The sequence below is a fragment of the Chenopodium album genome, chromosome 10 (genome assembly GCF_948465745.1).
Source record: "Chenopodium album chromosome 10, dcCheAlbu1.1, whole genome shotgun sequence".
Taxonomy (NCBI): Eukaryota; Viridiplantae; Streptophyta; class Magnoliopsida; order Caryophyllales; family Amaranthaceae; genus Chenopodium; species Chenopodium album.
This window is the reverse complement of record NC_137843.1, coordinates 5,350,144-5,371,181: the sequence shown is the minus strand read 5'-3', so window position 1 is coordinate 5,371,181 and position 21,038 is coordinate 5,350,144. Positions and strand designations below refer to the sequence as shown.

The 21,038-nt window shown below is 31.7% G+C and overlaps 2 protein-coding genes across 2 annotated transcripts; both read right to left on the bottom strand.

Annotated features, from left to right (window-relative positions):
- Window position 1: 1 nt before the first annotated feature.
- On the bottom strand, window positions 2-1,055 carry LOC145563268 (uncharacterized). The gene has a single exon (XM_081623712.1). It carries the CDS (start codon window positions 1,018-1,020, stop codon window positions 136-138), a length of 885 nt encoding a protein of 294 aa, XP_081479838.1. The 5' UTR covers window positions 1,021-1,055; the 3' UTR covers window positions 2-135.
- Window positions 1,056-2,004: 949 nt separating this feature from the next.
- On the bottom strand, window positions 2,005-7,121 carry LOC145563266 (protein trichome berefringence-like 7). The gene is made up of 5 exons (XM_081623710.1): window positions 6,962-7,121; window positions 5,662-6,735; window positions 3,911-4,069; window positions 3,277-3,556; window positions 2,005-2,365 (listed from the first exon to the last, which is right to left on the bottom strand). The coding sequence occupies exons 2-5, from the start codon at window positions 6,489-6,491 to the stop codon at window positions 2,357-2,359; spliced, it is 1,278 nt and encodes a 425-aa protein (XP_081479836.1). The 5' UTR covers window positions 6,492-6,735; window positions 6,962-7,121; the 3' UTR covers window positions 2,005-2,356.
- Window positions 7,122-21,038: the final 13,917 nt, after the last annotated feature.

Below are 21,038 nucleotides of genomic sequence, written 5' to 3'. Positions count from 1 at the left end.
AGAAAGAAAGAATTCTGAACTTTATTTGTTGAAATGTACAAACAAATTAGCAAATATTAAGCAACATGGTTAAACTTATTTCGTTCAACGTTGGTTTATGTCCTCAGTGCATGCATATATAGCATGTTCTTCAGCTCATTCATGAGCCTTGTTCTCAATGTGGAGATGATCAGCTTCAGACGTAGGTGCAGCTGTTTGGAGAGAATGAGGATGATGTGCACCCCTAGCATGCGAAGTCCCACTCACTATTTCATCAGTTATTTTAGTTTCATGAGTATGGATGTCATCTTCGAAGGTTACGAGCACAGCTTGCTCGCCATGAGGACCACGTACAGCTTCTTCATGAATGTGCATATGTTCATCAACAGTTATATTATCAGTCTCCTTGATCATTCTCTTTCTTCTCTTCTTGATGAAGCAAAACAATGCAGCTGAGAGGAATGCAAGAAAGAAGACGCCTCCAAGAGACACAAAGACAATTATGATGGTAGCATGGTGCCCTGGAGCAGGAGGTGGAGTGGGCACCACATGAGGAGGTGGTGGTGGAAGCTTTGGTGGCAGTGGTGGCGGCTTTACTGCTGGAGCAGGGGGAGGCACATGGTGTGGAGGTGGCCTTGGAGGAGGGTTCGAGGGCTTTGGTGGAGGGAAAGGATGTGGAGGGGGTTTGGGTTTTGGTGATGGAGGAGGGTTTGAAGGCTTTGGTGGTGGGAGAGAGTGTGGAGGTGGTTTAGGTGTAGGCGATGGGGGAGGGTTCAAGGGCTTTGGTGGTGGGAGAGAGTGCGGAGGTGGTTTAGGTTTCGGCGTTGGAGGAGGGTTTGAGGGCTTTGGTGGAGGGATAGAATGGGGAGGTGGCTTAGGTATCGGGCCTATTGGCGTTGGAGGAGGGTTTGATGGCGATGGTGGGGTTGGTTTTGTTGGAGAAATGGGATGAAAGGGAGGTGCTGGTTTCGGCGGGAACGGGAAAGCATGTGGTGGTGGAAAGGGGAAAAATGGATAGTTGAAATTTTGAGGTTGAGCCATTGAAGCTGATTACAATTAAAGAAAGCAAATGTAGTTTTGAGCAGATGATGTTTTAGGTGTTTGAATAAACACATATATAAAGCCATCCATGAACTCAGTTGCTTGAATGTTGATTGAACTTCTAAGTTCATATAATTAAGAAACTTGCACTACATTCTAAGATTTTGAGGCTGTCATCTTGTATTTGAAAAATACTTGACTCTTGCTAAGTTTGCTTTCACCACTAGGATTTTCCATACTAAAATGTTTGAATATTGATCAACGAACTCTTGCATAGTTGCATGTTTTTACTAAAATGACCCACTATGAATCAACCCGTAACTGATAATTTAGTACTCGTATTAAGTAAAATAATTCACATTCACTTTTAACCAAAGGCATAATAATTGATTGTAATATGGTCTATATGGAATTTTAAAAAATGATTGTATATAAAAAAAAAAAAAAAAAATTAGGGAGATTGAAATGTAGTTTTTATTTTTTTGGTAATTGACTAGTAATTTGTCAATTTAATTTTGGACAGAGTGATTTAGAAATATTTAGAATTTTAGTCTTTCGAAGGTCCTAGATCTAGTTTCCGTTAGATTTAAACATATGCTACTTTGACATTGACACAAAGACTAAAACCAAAATGTATTGCATTCCAAGCATCTTTATAATGAGTGATTGACTGCTTTTAAATACAGAGAAAATTATATAATTCTTTCTTTTTGTTTTCCTTAAACTTAAAGACCATAAATCACATGGTTAAAGTTAGTAAAAGCTTGAAGCCAAAGCTTCGAAGACATCTTTGTTTTGCTCATTCTAAATTCATATAATTACAAAAAATTATTAATCATATGCTTCTCCCACCCAATTTCGAACCTCAGTCCCCAAACAATCTGAAAATGAGCAGTTTTTCTCTAATCCCTGTTTTTATGAACCGATATCACACATGTCGATCAATGATACAATCTTACACAATGCACAGACGTTCTCTGGATATGGAACCAAGTAGCCCGAAGATATTGAAAGAGAAAAGGTATGTACAATTTTGCAACTTATATGTTCTATAATGAGCAACTATTCATATTTTCTACATACAACAATTGATCAAAGGTGATTGAAAGAATATAACCTTGAACCTCCCAAGGCTTCATTTACAGCTCCTCTTCATACACAAATCGTGGAAGGAAAAATCTGTAGTGAAGGCCAAAGGACAGTCTCTTTAGCAGAAAATCTCTGTACTGATACAAATGCCGCAACTTCTCCAATGTGTATCTGTCCTATCAAATAGAGGACAAGTAATGTATAATGGAGTACGTAAGTCGAAGAATCCAACTTGAACTTTTTCATTTCAGTCAATCTGCAAACAAGAGTAAAATGAAAATTAGAACTATGTTGATATATCCTGAAGAATGTTTAGAGCAACGAGTTATCCAAGGAGGAGCTGGAAGTACAATTCCAAAATTGACAAGTACTCCAAAACAAGAATGTGTTTGGAATGTGTTTAAATGTTGGATACAAACATGTAACGCAATTCAAAAGTCTGCATGATTTTGGATATTCAACATGGATACTTGAAATGAAAATGCCTTGTACTATACATGTTATGGAATACCTTTTTTTTTTTTTTTTTTGAGGTAAATGTTACGGAATACTTGGTAATAGAGTAATTGAAGCTTTCATTATCTAGTGAAATATTTTGGTAGAATGACCACTAACAGGCTAACAGTCTCTATCTATAAAGAATTCCATTTGGAAACTGTTCATGAACCTTCAGCATAACAAAATCCAATAAACAACTGGAATAAAGGATTACCTTGAGGGTCCTTCACCTATCCCCAAAACACAATAAAAATGACAATTTTAAAAGACGTGAATTTCTAAGCACATGTGGTCTAAAAATATAATTATTGTTTAACAATACATTTTCTATTTATTGCCATGAGATGAAACACACGTTCTGGGATTTTATTATTCAATACAACTACACACTGTCAAAACTGACAACCAAGTACCTAAAGAACTTGGAATAGGAAAGGCCCAAAAGGATAAGAAGACTTCCCTCTAAAATCAACAGTTGTTTAAAATTATTAAATAATAGAGGTTAGAAACGTTGAAATCAAAATTTTAGCACCCAAAATGACGATGCAAAAAAATGAAATTTGAGGTAATGCTGTAAAATGATAATCAACAATGACATGAAAAAGGGTCAGATAAAATGTTACTTGAAAGATTGAAATCAACCCTATTCTAATCATTTTTAGGCAGTACCTTGTCAGAGAAAAGGTCAGACAACAGAATTTCATTCCAAAAGTCAGGAACCCCAGGCAGACACCAGTGGCTACAATCAGCAAAAGATTTACGGTCACTCCAGTTGCCTACATGTGCATCACCCCTAGAAGCAGACATGGAAGTGATACGCAACATTTTAACAGGAAATCTCATCTTCTTCACTATATCGATTACCACATCTGAGAATGGGCTCTGATGCTTAAAATCATAATCTGATTCTGGAAATTGCATCACTGTGCAATGTGCGCTGGATTGGATACTGGTAAAAACAAGATAGGGAAATGAATAAACTAATCAAATCAGTGTATTGCTAGGCCATGCACAGATGCGCACACACAAGCTGAAAAGTAAGGGAATAATTCACAATTATATTACATACGAAGTTTAAATCACTGAGTAAAGTTATTTGAATGAAATACAATTTATTTTTATTTTCTCAATAAGCTTAAACATTTTTTTTTATTATTTTATTTTTATTTTTTAAAAAGGGCTAGTTTTTCAACTTGTAGTTCAACACTCAGATCAATTCATCAATGGCAGAGACAATAAATGTTTGTGTAGCACATTGCGATAAGCTAATTTTGAAGCATGTAGAGGGAATTGCTCAATGTACCTCCAGTGAGATGGCTCAAAAGTACGAAAGTAAACACGTGTTCTCTTTGAATCTACTGAAGCTTCCACCCATGAAGCCCAGGTGGCCATAGCTGTTTTAAAGGCCGAAGGTATTGACATCCCAAGCTTCAGTGAACCACCTAACTGAAAATAGCAACCCCTGTTAGGAGACAATTTAAACGAATTTAGCTTATGAATAGAAAAAAAAAAAAAAAAAAGAACTGCAGCCACACTTAGGGATCTATGCATTTTCAAATTAAAGATTGACACATTCGTAATACATCACAAACAACATGCAATCTAGCAATTGGCATGCCAACCACAAGCTATTATGGCTTGTCGAGGAATTAGGATGTATAAATCAATACCAAGAATCGAATTACTGTTTCCTCATATATGATAGCTGCTCTAATAAGTCTCCACTCTTCATTGATTCAACAAATATACAAACCATCATCACTTAAAATTATGTCTTCACTGGGTGTTACCCTTTCTATATGTTCAGGCATATATGTTCAGTCTTACCCTTTCTATAGTCTAGATCAATGAATTGGCTAGGAGGAAAATGACAGAAAGACACCCTACATACACTATTCGTGCTTATAGTAATGACAATTTAAATCATTTGACATAAAGTCAGCTAATTTCTAATTCCTGTAACATATCAACTAGTACTGTGTTCCTTAAATCAATTAAGACATATTACATCCATAACTGTCATTCATCACACCAACCAGATCACCCTATTCCAGGCATTCAACACCTGCATTACTCTTCACGGGACATAATCAAGGAAGGAGCAGAGAACTGAAATTTCTGTATATTCCGGGTATGAGGCACAAACATACACCTATGACAAAATCATGCATAACTTTAAGAGAATCTCCTACACAGCATGATGTATTCACTACTACATCAAACCCTTCAAAGAGCCAGATCTAAGGGATCCTACTTCTAAACTAGTTTGAGATTTGAGAAATTATTGATTTCATAAGCCAATTTTCTCATTTCTCTATCTATGACATTGCATAAGTATCCATGTTTAACTCTTTAAAACATCAAGAAGCATCTTTGCATACATTAACATTTACAACTAGCCTCCACCCTAATACTTATTTTTGTCACTCCTACTAACCCATATCCATCTGTTTTAGAATTGACCAATGCAGCTCCCATACGTTAAGGCTGCGAGAGTGACAACATTTTTTTTAGGTCTAGACAAGAATTTAGTAAAGAGCAGTGACCATTCAAGAGGTACAATAAGTAAACTTATCAATATGCACTATTACACTTTTAGCATGGTTGTCTTTCAAGGATGACTGTTGTATTTTCCCCCAAATTTTAAAATCCTCAGAAATGCACACAAGATGGCTTTTTCACAGAAATCATTAGAGATAAATTCTTTGAAAAAGAGGAAGAGAGGTGTAAACCTGTAAAACATAGGCCTGGAAATACATCTGCCTCCACACAAACATACATATAACCCAACATCGAAGGGCACATGCTGAGAGACAAGTACACATACACACAACATATAAAAAATATCGTGTCTTAAGTTACGAGATCACACTAAACTTCATAGAATTGTGAGCTCCTAAATATTTTGTGATTCTAAAGTCTAAATAGTATTAAATGACTAAATTCCTCACGTGCAACATCTTTTTGTAAACTACAAAATACAAAGTTGCATAATATCCATAAATTAACATAGATCACATGCTTTTATATGCACCAGAACTCTAGAAGACTTACGTTTCATATAACTTTGACGGTATCCACCAATGTCCCGAGTTGAATATTATTGCATCTGAATTAACCCATTCCTTACTAATGGCATCCATTTTGTCAAGCTTGAGTGTTGACTTCACTCTCTTTGGAGAATGCTTTGTTGCAATACCAGGTTGAACCAAGAAAACAGACCGGTAAAACTCCACAGATAAATTAAAGGAACGAAAGCGAACAGCCAAGTGTCTCGTAGTTTTCGTTATGTTCCTTCCTTTCACTTCGTAAACACTCTTCTTGTCCTCCACTCCTGTCATAAGCAGGCATATAAAAGACTCCCATTGTGTCCGACTCATAGAATCTCCCACAAAAACAACCCTTTTACCTCGAAGCCTTTCCAATATGTTAGATGCATTAAAAGCAGGGATGTCACAATCTTTGGGCTTCCATCTCCATCTAAGGTAATTTTTATTCTTCCTCCCATTGCCCAAGCAATTGAAACCTTGTTCCACAAAAGGACACTCAGAAGAATTGTACAAAGGATAGTTGTAGTCCGATACCCAACTCCCATCAAAGACATCACAATTACTCGATGAAGCTCCATACTTATGAAATACCAACCCCAAATCGGGAAAAATATTGAAATACCCAAAAGATAAACATAAGTAAAAGGTGATCAATGGTCCAGTAATGAAGAGAAAACACAAATTCCGAGAGATCAAGCTATCTCGGCGAAATCCATTGGAGTTGTCTGATTTATCTTTATGGAGAAACACTTTTGGACTACCAATAGCAGTGGCATTCTTCCTATTTGTAGATGTACTCCTACTAATAGATGAACCACTACTGAAGATGTTCATGGTCTTAAAAGATCACAAAAACACTCCTCGGAATTACACATTACCAAAACCATAGATTACAAATAACCCTAAATCTCAATTTTCTATAGATTCATTCGACCTTCATCATTCAACTCAAAATTGCATAAAAACCCCCAAACCCCACATACCCATTAATCCAAAAATCAAGCTGAATCAACAAACAAACTATTACAACCTGGAAATCTTCTTAGCCTCAAAGCTCAATTTATAATGCAAAGCACAACTGCAAACACAAAGCAATCATATAAATACACAAAAATATGGATTAATTTCCAAGATTCACCAACATCAAAGAACAAACACAACAAATTAAACTATACCCAACTCATTAACCATGTAGAAAACTAAAAGCGTATCATTCAAATCTCAAGAAAATTATGTTTCATACAGAATCATATAATACAATCATATAATGGTAGTTTAGAAAGAAAAAATGCATGAAAAATTACCAGTTTAGAAGCTAAAGAACGATCTCCAAGCATCAAATAATGCAGAATTAATGAGTGATTTGACGAAGAAGAGAGAAAATGGAGAGAGAGTGGAGAAGCATGAGAAGAAGATTCGAGGGAGAAAGGGTGGGAACCGAGCAGCACATGACTGAATGAGACAGAGACTGGACAACGGACTGTATTTTTTCATAAACTATTTTGAGTAGTGGTTACATTTTGCCAACCCAGAAAATGATATTTTACTGCCAATTTTAGACACAAAAAAGGATCAATTTTTTTCAGAAATAGTTGTGAAAAAATAATCATCGTTAAATGAATTAATTTTCCTTGCGAATTACTTGTATTGAAATGATATCCCTCGCTTGAGATTATGATGTGTGTTATGTTATCAAATGAATTATTGATTTAAATTAAAATCGGAGTGTATTATTGACTTAATGGTGTCATTGAGACTAAGGTCATGTTCACTTCACTTTATTTTTGCTAAACTGAAATTATTTTTACTGAAACAAAATTATATTTGCTGAATTTAAATTATTTTTACTGAACTTAAATTAATTTTACTGAACTGAAATTATTTTTACTGATTTTCTATTACAATTCTTCTTTAAGAAAACTGAATTTTACTGAACTGAACTTATTTTTACTAAACTGAAATTATTTTTACTTAATATTATTTTTGTAAGGTGAAGTGAACAGGGCCTAAACCCATAAATTTGTTTATGCTTGAAGTTTTAGAGACAAAATGACCCGGCCCAAACCCAATTGAGGATTATACTAAAGATTGATATGTTTAACTTTTTACAATCTCAAAAAAATATTTACTTTCTCAGTTCCAAATTAGTTGATATCTTTCTTTTATCACGATTGTCAATGGAAAAATTCAATCGAATATATGTCTTTAATTATATTATTGTCAAAAAAAACTAAAAATTGAATTTTAACTAAGTACACATTAAAATGAATGTAACAAGATCCCACATGACTATGTTTTTTTTATAACTTTAAGTCACAAATGTTAGTCAAAGCAAAGTAAATTAATAATGTCAAAAGTCAAAATGTGTCATCTAATTTGAAACGAAGGAAATAACTCATTAATATAAACCAATTTAATAAGATTAATGTGACCGGTACATTGATAATAATTCTTGGTAAATTAAGTTTCAAGGGTTAACGCAAATAAAAAATTATTTGTGGGTGAAAATATTTATCATTCATATAACCAACATACCAAGTATATGATTAATCAAATCCAAGTTTTTGAAGAGGGTAATGATATATGTAGCCCTTAGGGCTATGTATAAGCATTAAATATATATACTTTCCAAAATGGAATTAAGTTGGGAATTCATGACAAAATCACGTATGAATTGGTGTAATTAATGTCAATTTTTCCTAAATCTTTCCTTTTTAAGCTTCTTATACATAGCCCTAAGGGCTATGTTTATCATTTTCCATGATTTAATAATATAACTAGTTTTTGGCCCGAGCAATGCCCCGGGTCATTATTATATGTATAATGTATTATAAATGAGGTTTTATAATAAAAATTATATGATAAAATAATATAGATTTAATTAGTTACATTTGTGTTGTAAATAAAGGAGTAATAATCTAGTACAAATAGTATAAAAATATATAAGTAAGAAAAAGTATAAGCTCACAAACAATATCTATATCGGTGCGTCGTGATACAAATCATTGTTTTGAAAACGAATTTCCAGCAAAACCAAGGTGTTAATTGTATTCGGCACAAATCCTAAGGTTAACACGCCACTTCCACACAAAAACACTTTTGGGTGGAAAGTTTAAGTCAAGTAACTTATGTCCAATAGAGAATGTGTTTAGACTATTATGCTTGATATATTTTTCAAGTGTAAAAATCAGAAATAAAGCTTTTTTTATTTATAGAGAAACATGAAAGAACATAAAAGAAGAATCTCAAGTATCAAGGGAGGTGAATAATTTAAACATTCTCTTAAATGGGGGGTATGAGAGTTATTTATCAAGAGAATAATGGTGGTGATTAATCAACTAAAACATCCTCTTAAATTGAGGGTATAAGAATCACTCAAGAAATGACCTAGCGCCACATCATCTGCCTAGTCATGATGACACGTGGCAGGCTCATATCTTCTCATTGAGTTTTAATATATACTAGGGTGTCCTACGCGTGCGATGCACGCGGTGGGGCTAGCTCTTGCGGAGAAGTAGTATTGGCATGTATTTACACATTTAGTTTGGGTGGTAGACCTGTAAATTTTAATACGCATTATTTGGTTTATGTGCCTATGTGGTGAATTTGTATAAGTATGAGAAAGCCACCAAAATCTTTTAAGAAAATTATTTTTTAAAACCCTCAAAAGTTTACAGTGTTATTTCAAAATTATTATTAAATAATATTTAATTGATTTGCATCCCTTCATATTTTAAGCGGAAATTGTTAGTTTAGAACTCTTAATTGATGTGCATGTTTCAATAATACTTAGTATAATATTTCTAGCGTGTTTTTTTTCAAATGAATTTTTTGTTAGCTTTGGTCATACGGAGTAATAATATTTAAAATGTTGTAGCTAAAAACTTTATAATGTAAATTCTTTAAGGTTCTACGATGACCATCTAATATCTATATCAATACTAAAGGAGGAAATTCAAATTACTCATTTTGAGTAACATGATTTGTTACTCAAAGGGCATGTTGGTAATTTGCACTGGTATTAGTAAGGGCATAATTGTCTAGGCTCACTCATACTAAAAGCTATAACCAATTAGTTATATTTTTCCTCTTAAATTCTCTCCATAATTAATACCAACTTTTTTTTCCTAACATCCATTTCCCTTAATTTTAAGGGTTTTAAGTTATTTATACCTCTTGATAACATACGTCTGCTGAAATATCACTGTACTATATAATATGAATCTCATTCAAATTCTAAAATGTTGTTTATATGTACATTTCAAAAGCTAATAAACCTTAACAATAGTTGCAATTAAAGGACGACGAGATAGTAAATAATAAGAGCAACTATGAAAGAGTAAAAATAAATAGTCTCTTGGTAATAATTAATAAACCATCTCTTCGTACGTACAATTGTATTTTTTTATTTTTATTTTTTTTTATATAATAATAATAATAATATCATATGAAGTGTAAAGAATTAGAATTTTTTTTAAAAAAAAAGCATTACATGTTTTTTGTTAAAAAAAATCGAATTAATTGATGATTTATGTTTAATGAAAAAAAAAACATTAAATGTATTAATGATAGTAAACATATTATTGAGGGTAAAAAAGTAAATACACATTTTGTACACATTTTTTAGGGTATAATTGGTAGCACACTATGCCTAAAAGTTATGTATGAAAAAAAATACATTAAATGTATTAATGATATTAAACATATTATTGAGAGTAAAAAAAATAAATACACATTTTGTACATAATTTTATACACATTTTTGAGGGTATATGTTGTGCTTTATAACTAGTTAATACTCGAGTCATAATCATACTTCGTACTAATGTAATATTGTATTTAACTTTTTGTCAAAAAAAAATATTGTACTTAACTTAATGTTCTACTTGGCAGTCTACAAATACGATAAGTGGCCCAAGAGATATCTGGGCTTGACTTGGATAATGGATTTTCATGTATAACTAGCCCAAGACAATATTCCGATAACCAATATTAAAATTAGACTATCTTCATTTTTTAACCTTCCTTTCCTGTCTTCTTTCTGGGCGTTTAATTTCTTTTTTTAAAACTTATATCAAGCAAAAATTATTAGATAAGTTTAAAGTTTAAATAGAATAAATTCTCAGTAATTAGATATATCATAAACAGTAATTTTTTTTTTTTTTTTTTGGTATTAAGAGAGTTACAAGGACGAGTGATGAGAATCGATCTCATGATCGCCTGAAAATGGGAGGGGAACTCTTAACTAGTAGAGCTGTCCCTCAATCTCACAATTATATTGTTTATGACGGAGTGGCTAGGCAGCTACCATCTATTAATTCAATACTATGTTGCTTCGATTTGTCCCTCTCCCAGCCTAATCTATTTAAACATTTAAATTTGGCTAAACAAAGGTAGCAGTGTGTCGTTGTATGCTAAGTATGAGGGAAGGCCATGGCACAAGGCGTACACTTGCTTAACCAAGGCACGCTACCAAGACACAAGGCATTGTCGCATTAGGCATGGGCATGGGCATGGGCATGAGATAGGTAGACAAGACATCAAAACACTTCATCATTAAAATAAACACTTATCTTTTTTGCAAATGAGGATACAACCTTGGCTTGCCATAGGGCCAATCCAAGGTCACTTCAAGGCAACACGAAGGCCAAACTAATCAAGACATCTCAAGACATGATAACAAGGGGTGAGCCAATACATCACTGAGATGGTTTTAAACACCAAGTTGACCACCTAGGACCCTCTAGGAACCCCAAGAAGCAACTTAGTACATAATCTTGTTGAGTTCTAAATTATTCTCCAAATGCCAAACTTGAATACATACACAAAGTTGGACTATTTTCAAAGATTTCGGGACCTAGAGTCGAAAATTAAAGTGATGATATGGGAGATATCTTAGAATCAAATAATGTTGTTTGGAACATATATGTCCACTATATGTCCACTAACCGGTCACATAAAGCATGTAGTGACTTTGAGTTAATAAAAGAAGGCATGTATATAATCGGCTAAATTTATAGTTTAAATGCAAAATAGATAGTTCAAGTGGTCTTTCGAGGTCTCATAGGGTTCATAGGAAACACTTGGATCTCTTTTACTTTTGAGTCTAAAAAAAAAAAAGTTTAAAATTGAAGGTTATAATCCATGTATTTGGACCAGTTATAGATTTTTTTTTTTTTTTTTTCTCAAAATTAAAGTGAATATGTAGGGTATCCTTCAAGGTTGAAAGAGAAACGACTGAACTGGAAAAGTACACATCTTTAATTTCCCAAGAGAAAAGCCTAGCAAAAGTCGCAGAACAACATGCATATAGAATGACCAAAAAAAGACCCACCAAGATGAATTTACCTTTTAATAAACTTTATCTCAATTAAGAAACATTGGGATACCAAGTAATTTCTTTATCAAACATGTCACTATGAAGTTCAGACTATGAGGAATAAATTGCACCCTTTTTTTTAATTTTATACTCCTTCCGTCTCATAATATAATTCTTGTTTGTGTTTTTTCACGATAATTAGAAATAGGAGGAAAAAGTGGATGATGTACATTAATAAAAGTAAAAAGTACAATTATAAACAAAAGTTAAAGAGATAAAATGGAAAAAGTACAAGACATATACAAAATTAAAGAGTAATTTAGAAAGTACAATGAATAATGTTAAAAAAGTGAGGGTATAATAATCTTTACATATTATTCAAAAATATATAGAAATAGAAAAGATATTTTGAATCTTCAAAATAAAAAAATAAAAACTATATTATGAAATAAATGAAATAATTTTTAATTAAAGGGTTAGTTGAATTTCATGACTCACATGCATATAAAAACTTTATATTATAAATACAACTATGGCTTGCACTTTCCCTAATACAGTAACACTTACCCTAGGGTTGGAATAATTATGCTTTATTTAGTAAGCAGCTTTTGATCATTTTTAGTAAGTTCAATCCCTCCTTTCACTTCTTTCCTTTTCCTATTTCTCTTTTTCGGTTCCCTCCACTTAGCTCATTATTTCTATTTCCTTTTCTTTTTTTTTTTTCTTTTTCTTTTTCTTTTTCTTTCTTTCTTTTTTTAATCCTTAATTTCAAAGTTTATACATGAAGGAAATATACTGTATAAAATTGTTGGTATGAATGTGCCCTTCTAATTTTGATAGTTAAGCTTTTAATTAACTAGCCCTAAATTATTTTACTTTAAGTCGATATTTGTGTAGAGTCGGACCAGATACTCTCTTCAAGTCGATTCCGATTAAAATCAATTACTAGTAGTTTAAATCATCATTGTTGTCATAATCTACAACTTCATAGTCATATCCCGTAATATCTTATTTGTCAAAAATAATACTTACTAGATTTACATTTTTTTCAATTTTATATAAATATATTTACTTTAACATGGATGATTATGGGCTCCCAACATAAAATACTAATGTTTGGATTTGTAACTAAAAGTACAATTTCGATAAAATCGTAATTATTCTTAACTATTATTGTTTTATCAACTCTACCGTACTAATTTGATCTTCTTGAAAGTTATATTAACTAAGGTTTTCATTATAGATAAAATTAAAACAATTAACTTACTAATACTAAAAAATTGTCTAACGTATTATGGGGCGCCATGAATATTAGAGGATAGTCTACTACTTAAGCATAGCGTACTCTTATTACATATTGACAAGTGTTTAGCATGTCGGTACACTAAAATAAATAAATAAATATATATATATATATATATATATATATATATATATATATATATATATATATATATATATATATATATATATATTTTTGTAAAGAATAATTGTATTTACATACAATATACTTCGTACTAGCTAATAATATAATACTCCATATATAATTTATATATTTAAAAAATAAAAAAAAATAAAAAAAAACCATTTTGAAAGCTATATGTGATTATGTGAATGATATTAGATAATATTTCAAATCAAACACATAGTAAATTCTTAGAGATTATGTCGATTGTTAAATGGATAGTATTTTCGATAAAAACATAATTATGTTTGTATAATTAAGTGGCATTTTCTAACAACATTCTAAATTTGAAGAACACGTAATTAACACTAAGTATTTATTTCTAGTAAAAGTTAGGTGCCATATTTACCTTACGTGAAGAAGGATCAAAGATATTAAAGCTTCTTAATTGTAAAAAGTCTACGAGATCATCACATATACATATATTCACACATGACATTGTATGTCTCCTTTTTCTTCTCCAAACTTTACGTCGCAATAATATTGTGGTGCACTACCGCAAAAAAAAAAAAAAAAAAAAAAAAAAATACAAATAATAAAATTGTTGATCACACGTAGAATTAACATGAAACATTAATATATTATTATTATTATTTAACACAATAATATCATATGATTTGATAATGTGTTGTCAATGATTGATTGATGTTGATGTGATGGCAAATATTTAGAAAATTAAGGAAAGATATTCCTCGATTGATAGATGAATACTTTGTATGTTACAACTATGAATCTTATACTGAGTACAAAAAAGTTTTAAGTCTTATCTAGTCCTAAAATTAATAAGGAAATTAAGTCTAAAACCAAAATCATCAAATTTTAGCTTCCTTAACGTAATACACCACATAATCATGGGCAGAACATAGGGGCCGGGCGCAACCTGAACTCTCCATAATGCTCTACTTCGTATTATTTTTACTAGTATGGAACTAAAGATAATTCAAACAAATTCAAAGTTTTCTATCTCTTAAAAATAATATTCTAAGTACGTCTTTGATTGATCAAAATAAGTTGTATCATACACTACGTAGAAGTTGTTTTAATTTGATTTAAAGGTCGTAGACTCATAGCAAAGATCTTCCATTTAATAGGAGATTTTCTTATTATGCTTTCCCTATTTTAAAGAGGTTTGACTAGTCAAAATTAAATCAAGGGGACACGTGAGGGGTTAAGATGTCTAATTGAGTTATTCACTTTATGTGAAACTACACACCAATTAAGTTTTAATTTTGATATGTAAAATAGCTAGTGACCTACTTTTTCTTAGCTTATTAACCTTTTAATTGTAGTAGGACCTTATTATAGCTTAATCACAATGCAAAATTAAGTCACGATTAGCTCCTTTGTTGATTAGTCTTTATAAAATTTCAAACTTTGAAGAAATAGTAAATAATAATGCCTCAAAACATCTAGATATTTAGGGCATGTTCATATTTAGTAAACTGAACTGAACTGAAATGAATATTTTATGAGAGAAGGAAATTAGGAGCTAAACTAAACTGAACTGGACTGGACTAAATTGAACTGAACTAATTGGAGTTGAATTGAACTGAACTAATTGGACCTGAACTAAACTGAACTAAACTGAAATTAAGCTGAAGTGAACAGACCCTTAATTTGACAAAGCAATTCTTTATGCACATGTTCATCCAACGATATGTCAAATCGGTTTAAGGTTTAAAAATGAATTGTTGTAGAAACTAGCAATAAATTAATGCAAATCAAATCTCGGGTGAAAGTACGGTTCCAATTGAGGGTAGTAAATAATTTTTTGTTTTCTAGCTCTCCGATCCATTTATGCTGGGAGGGAATTCATGCAAAACCAACTAGGGTTGTTTTGGAACCGAATCAAGGTTGCGACCAATTGAAATAATACTAATATAATATATAGGAGTATGGAGTATAATTTTAGGTTATTTGGAAAAATTGTCACAATTTCTAGCATGTTTATAGTTTGTGGTTATTAACCAGGCCACCATACCATCCATATCATACCCGTAGATAGGTTAGTGTGTTAGGATATGAGTATACTGCAACTTTCGATAAAGGAATGCAAGAGAGTGAGTGATAGCTCAGGTGGCTAGAGCTTCACTCTATAATAGTCTAATACTACTATATATATATATATATATATATATATATATATATATATATATATATATATATATATATATAATGAGTTGAAATAATGTTGTGATGACTAATTATATAGTATATATGAGAATTTTGTGGAGATGAAATTTGATCACATAACTTTATTAGATACCACCCCCAAAACATCAATCAAGTTAAGCCAGTTTGCATCTACAAAGTATTGAAAACATAAATTGTATACTCATATATAATACGAGTATTATATATTACTTTCATCCAAAAGAAAGGTTAAAATTGGATTAATGCATTTAGGTCCCAAATTCTTATAATAAAACTGTTTTTAATTTTTTTTTATTTTTTTAAATAAGCAGCTTTGGTCATGTATAACTATTATGCAACAATTTATTAGAAGTATTATTATTGCAATCTCTCACAGAATATACTAATAAATGCCGTGTATTGCAAGTCAACCCATAACATATATAAGTACTGAATCGTACTAACATCTTGGAGATGCTGATCGCAAACGTAGCACAATAATCAGCACACATTTTTATTATTTTTTTATTTTTTATTTTATTATTTTTTTAAATTTTATCTCGAACCTTTTTTATTTTAATTTGTTATGTGAAATTCTTCATGAACTTTAAAAAATACGTAGTATTTTTAAAAAGGTAATGATATATGTAACCCTTAGTAGTATGTATAAGCATTAAATATACTTCCCAAAATAGAATTAAGTTGAGAATTCATGACAAAATCACGCACAGGTCGATCTTATTAGTGTTAATTTTTTCTCAATATTTCCTTTTTTAACTTCTTATACATAGCCCTTAGGGTTAAGGGCTATATTTATCATTTTCCTTAAAAAAAAATCCAGATAAGATTAATAGTTGAATAAGGGGGTTGTTAAATATTGCCCTCGAAAATCTAACTAACGCCCGCAAAATAAAGTAAAATTACGTATTTATCCTTATAATAACAATTATAAAAATAATATTTACTTTTACCTCAATTTCACACTTTTACTGTACACAAAACTTTTTACCGTTCTCTCTAGTGGTCAACGGCCACTAATGCTCATCGAACAACCACCCCAACCACCGTGAATTTCAAAATCAAACAAATTTTTTAAATTTTGCAAAATCAAATTCGTTAGATCTTATGGATAACGACGAAATACCAGAAACACAACCTTAGACGCTCACCAAAGGCTCGTCGAACCGTACGGAATCAGTACGTCGCGATAATTTTTTTAAAAAAATTCGAAACCCAAGAAACGCCTAGATTTTTCGAATACCCTAGGATGAAACGCCTAGTTTTTTCGAAACATCATAGGTTATTCAAAAAAAACTAGGCGTTTCAGCCTAGGGTATTCTAAAAAAACTAGGCGTTTCACCTCAAACGCCAAGATTTTTCATACAACCACACGATTGTTCGTACAAACTAGGCGTTTGAGCCTAGGACGTGCGAAAAACCCAGGCGTTTGCCGCGAATTTAGAAAATAAAAAAAAAACAAACATTTTCTCCGCCGGCGACCGACTTCCCTTTGTCCTTACTCGTCATTACCACAGCTGTGTAGATTGTGAAAGCGGAGGTAAGGAGTTGGTAGTTAAAAGAGGAGGAGGAGGTGGTGGTGATGGTGGTGGTTAGTATGAAGAGGTGGTAGTGGTGGGTAGTATGAAGAGGGGGGTAAATTAAAGGGGGTAATTTTTTTTGATTAAAAAAGGGTAAATTTATAATTTTAGTTTATTTTACGGACGTTATTTAAATATTTGATAGCGTCGTTTAGCTTTCCACTTGAATAATTGATCGGATGCTAATATATGTCACTTGCCAATCATTACCAAACTGATTATTGTCTTTTCGATAAAACAAATGGTACAATTTCTATACATGTATAAACAAAATGTTAAATTTTTATTTTATCAAATAATAATGACAAAACGTTAGAAAAATGAGACAATAAAGGCATGATGGGAAAACAAATAGCTTATCATCAAGTTGTAAGCTAAATATAAAGTCAAGTTAGCTCCAATAAACAAATAGCACTATACTTTATTTTCACTTAATATATAAGTTTCGATAAAATAAATTTAGAAAAAAAAAAATAATGATACTAGTATAACTAGCCATTTCAATTTACAACTAGAATAAGTTTGGATAAGTTTTGTTAAGTTTAGACAAACACTATGTAAGATTGATTCTAAATAAATTAGCTAGGTAAATAGAATGTACAAAAAAAAAAAAATCACTTTTTTGTGCCTTCTACAACTTAAAGAAATATTATTAAGTAAAAATAGTTTTGTTTTAGTAAAAACTAAATAGTGTTGTGGTTTTTTTTTTAAAAAAAAACCTAAATAGTGTTGCGCAATACAATTGACTTTTAATAATAATAATAATTACTCCATAGTTGTAATATTATTTTAATTGGTATAAATCCGTATTAATAATTCTTTTTGGGCAAAATCCTTTTTACTCTTGATTCCCTAGCTAGGATGAAAATTATTTATAATTAATTACTTAGTTAGGGTAAAAACCTTTAATACATATATAATCCTTAGTTTGTTATTTGTAACAACTTAATTAATCCATATATGAGACTAGCTTAGTTTCTTCGCAATTCACAACATTTTGGTGCATTATAACTTATAAGTACCTATTTCAAATTTAAAGTGGGAGTTGAACTGTAATGTTAAGAAGATTTATTTATTCATTTATTCAGGGTTGAATTGTTATGTAAAATAGGATGAATTTGTTACATACAAAGGAATTATTATATAGGCTAACACGAGGCATGCATTTCATCTATCTCACCGATAAGACTTTAGGATTATTATTTCTTTTTTCGTCCCCTCAATCTTGGTAATAGCTAGACTCCTTATTAAACGTTACTTGCATTAAAAGCGGTGACTTCTCTACCATAGTAAAATTAAGATTTCCAATTCCACTCTTTTTTGAACAATTGCTACTAGTAATCTACTGTGTATATATAGCTTTTCTTAATAGTTCCACTTTCCCTAGCTTAATCATTTCTATTTAGTACTTATCACTACCAAAATCCCCTTTTCTTGTGCAGAATTTATTGTCAGTTTTTAACCATCCATTTATTTTTACCTCTCAAATGTGTTGGGATTTGGGAGAGAAATTTGCGTTAAAGTAATAAAAAGAAGAGGGGCATCATTGTCTTTTCATAGTGCCATATGCTATGTTTGGCTAACTTGGGATGGAGCAAACTAGGCATGAGTTTCAGACTTTCAGTTTCATATTAGTATGATTATTATTATGGTTGCAACGGAGTATTTGTATTGAAGCTTTTTAATTCATATTCCATTCATTTCAAATTAATGTAAAGAATTGATTGGAAAATAAGAGAGAAATGAAAATCGTTTAATGTTGAAAACATAAAGCAATTCAAAGTACCATGTATAAAAAAAAATTTATACGACAAAGTATCGTGTATAAAAAATTGTAATTTTATTATACGCATTTGAAATAGAAAAATAAAATCATTAATTTGCGAATGAGGGAGTATTCCTTGTGCATGCGTATGAACAAGCCCTATAAGTGTTACGTTGAAAGGGTGTATTTTTATTATTGTTTTAAGGAAAAATTGCTTCTAATAATCCCAACTTTGAATTATTATTGAATAATCCTAACTTTATGAGGTATTTGCTTTCATTGGTCTCAAACGGTCATCAACCTGATATAACAGGTTATCTAAGACACGTGGTAACACATGATTGGTTGAAATAAATAAAAAATAAATAAAATGTAAATTAAAAAAATAATATAAAATAAAAGAAAAAAAATCCCTAGCCATAGCCACCTCCTGCCAAACCCCATCACCACCTCCGACAGCCCTATTTCACGCCTTAACCCGAAATGACCGCCCTCCCCTACTCAGCCACCACCAGAAATGGCTCCCCTCCCAAGTTGTGCCCCCGAAATTGCCCCATTCCATAACCTTAACCCTCCCTGATGGCCGAAACAACCCCCTCTATGCTTCCAGTGCGAATTACCTACACCCCCGAAAACACCATATCTAACCTGAAAAACCATCCTCCATCTGAAAAATCACTTATTCGACCCCCAAAACTACCTCCTTCGACCCCCAAAACTACCTCCTTCGACCCCCAAAACCACCCCATGGTACATACAACAACTTCCAGGGAAGGGAAAAGAGTTATCGACGATTAGGGGAGGAGGGAGATAGGTTGGATGATGTTGTAGTGGGTTGCCAAAGGTGGTTGCGTGATGGAGGGAGTTGCTGGTCAGGTTCAAGGGAGGAGAGAGAAAAGGTTAGAGGAAGGGAGGAGAGAGGGAGAAATTAAACAAATTAGATGGTGTTATGTGGCAATTTTAACTTAAAAAAATAAGTTAACCTGTTTATCAGGTCATCGGTCATTTGGGTCCAATGAAAGCAAACACCCCCTAAAGTTGGGATTATTTAATAATAATCCAAACTTGGAATTATCAAAAGCAAATGAGTTAAAGTTGGGATTATTAAAAATAATTTTTCCTTGTTTTAAACCATTATTAATTACTGTACTAGTTTTGCTACAGTAATTAATTTTATTTTGTTGTGGCCATTGAATCTTATACCTTTGGATTAAAAGTTGATCGGTCTTATTTATTTATCTATCATCAGCATTTTTGAAGTCATTTTAGATGGATCGGAATCTATAATGTGTAACACAATTATCTACAATATATGAAGTAGTAATTAATGTAAACTTGAAATCATTTTTGTATGAGTTGTCGTCCTTTTGTTGTTAAAATTGGAATTTTCTAATTAAACTTGTAATGTTTTGAGAGTTTATGATTCACCCCCCCCCCCCACCACCCCCTCCCCTTTTTTTTTTTTTTTTTTTTTTTTTTGTGGTAAATTGCTAAGATAAAGACACTCCATTAATAATATATTGAACCACATACAACTTGTTAAAAATTCAATCCTAGACATAACTTTAAATAATTTAGTTATCCTTTAATCAATAAAATTAATCAGTCAGTTATTTTGCTCCAATTTATTGCATTCAAAACACTGGATACTTATTATATGTTCGGTTTTTAATGCCACACGGCCACACCTACATTGCAATTTCACTAGTAATGCAACGGCTAAAGCCAACTTGATATTATTTATGTAGTACGTATTGCTCACTAGAGAAGCTAAGTTAAGAGATATCACGCGTTGCATTCTACCACTTCAAGTCGGCTAAAATCTAATAACATTAAAAATTAAATTTTATACGGACGTTTTCACGTGGACTTAATATAAGAGGTGCAAAATATAACGAATATAAATTTATTTTTGACAACCCGTAAAAGGCTATTGGAGTATACATACGTCAAACCCTAATCATATGTCCTTGAATAGAAAGATCATAATGTGTTGAAATTTATGCATACGATGGTAAGGCCACCTTTTTTAAGCACTTCATTAAATAGGGTTTGCAATTCATTCTCTTCCCTCTTTTTATTATTTTTCTCCACTCCCAAAA

Coding starts and splice junctions, on each gene's coding strand:
- LOC145563268 (XM_081623712.1), bottom strand. CDS start 1,020: ATGGCTCAACCTCAAAATTTCAACTATCCATTTTTCCCCTTTCCACCA.
- LOC145563266 (XM_081623710.1), bottom strand. CDS start 6,491: ATGAACATCTTCAGTAGTGGTTCATCTATTAGTAGGAGTACATCTACA. Junction 4,070..5,661: donor CCGTCAAAGTTATATGAAAC/GTAAGTCTTCTA, acceptor GTCTCCTAACAG/GGGTTGCTATTTTCAGTTAG. Junction 3,557..3,910: donor TTTGAGCCATCTCACTGGAG/GTACATTGAGCA, acceptor TGTTTTTACCAG/TATCCAATCCAGCGCACATT.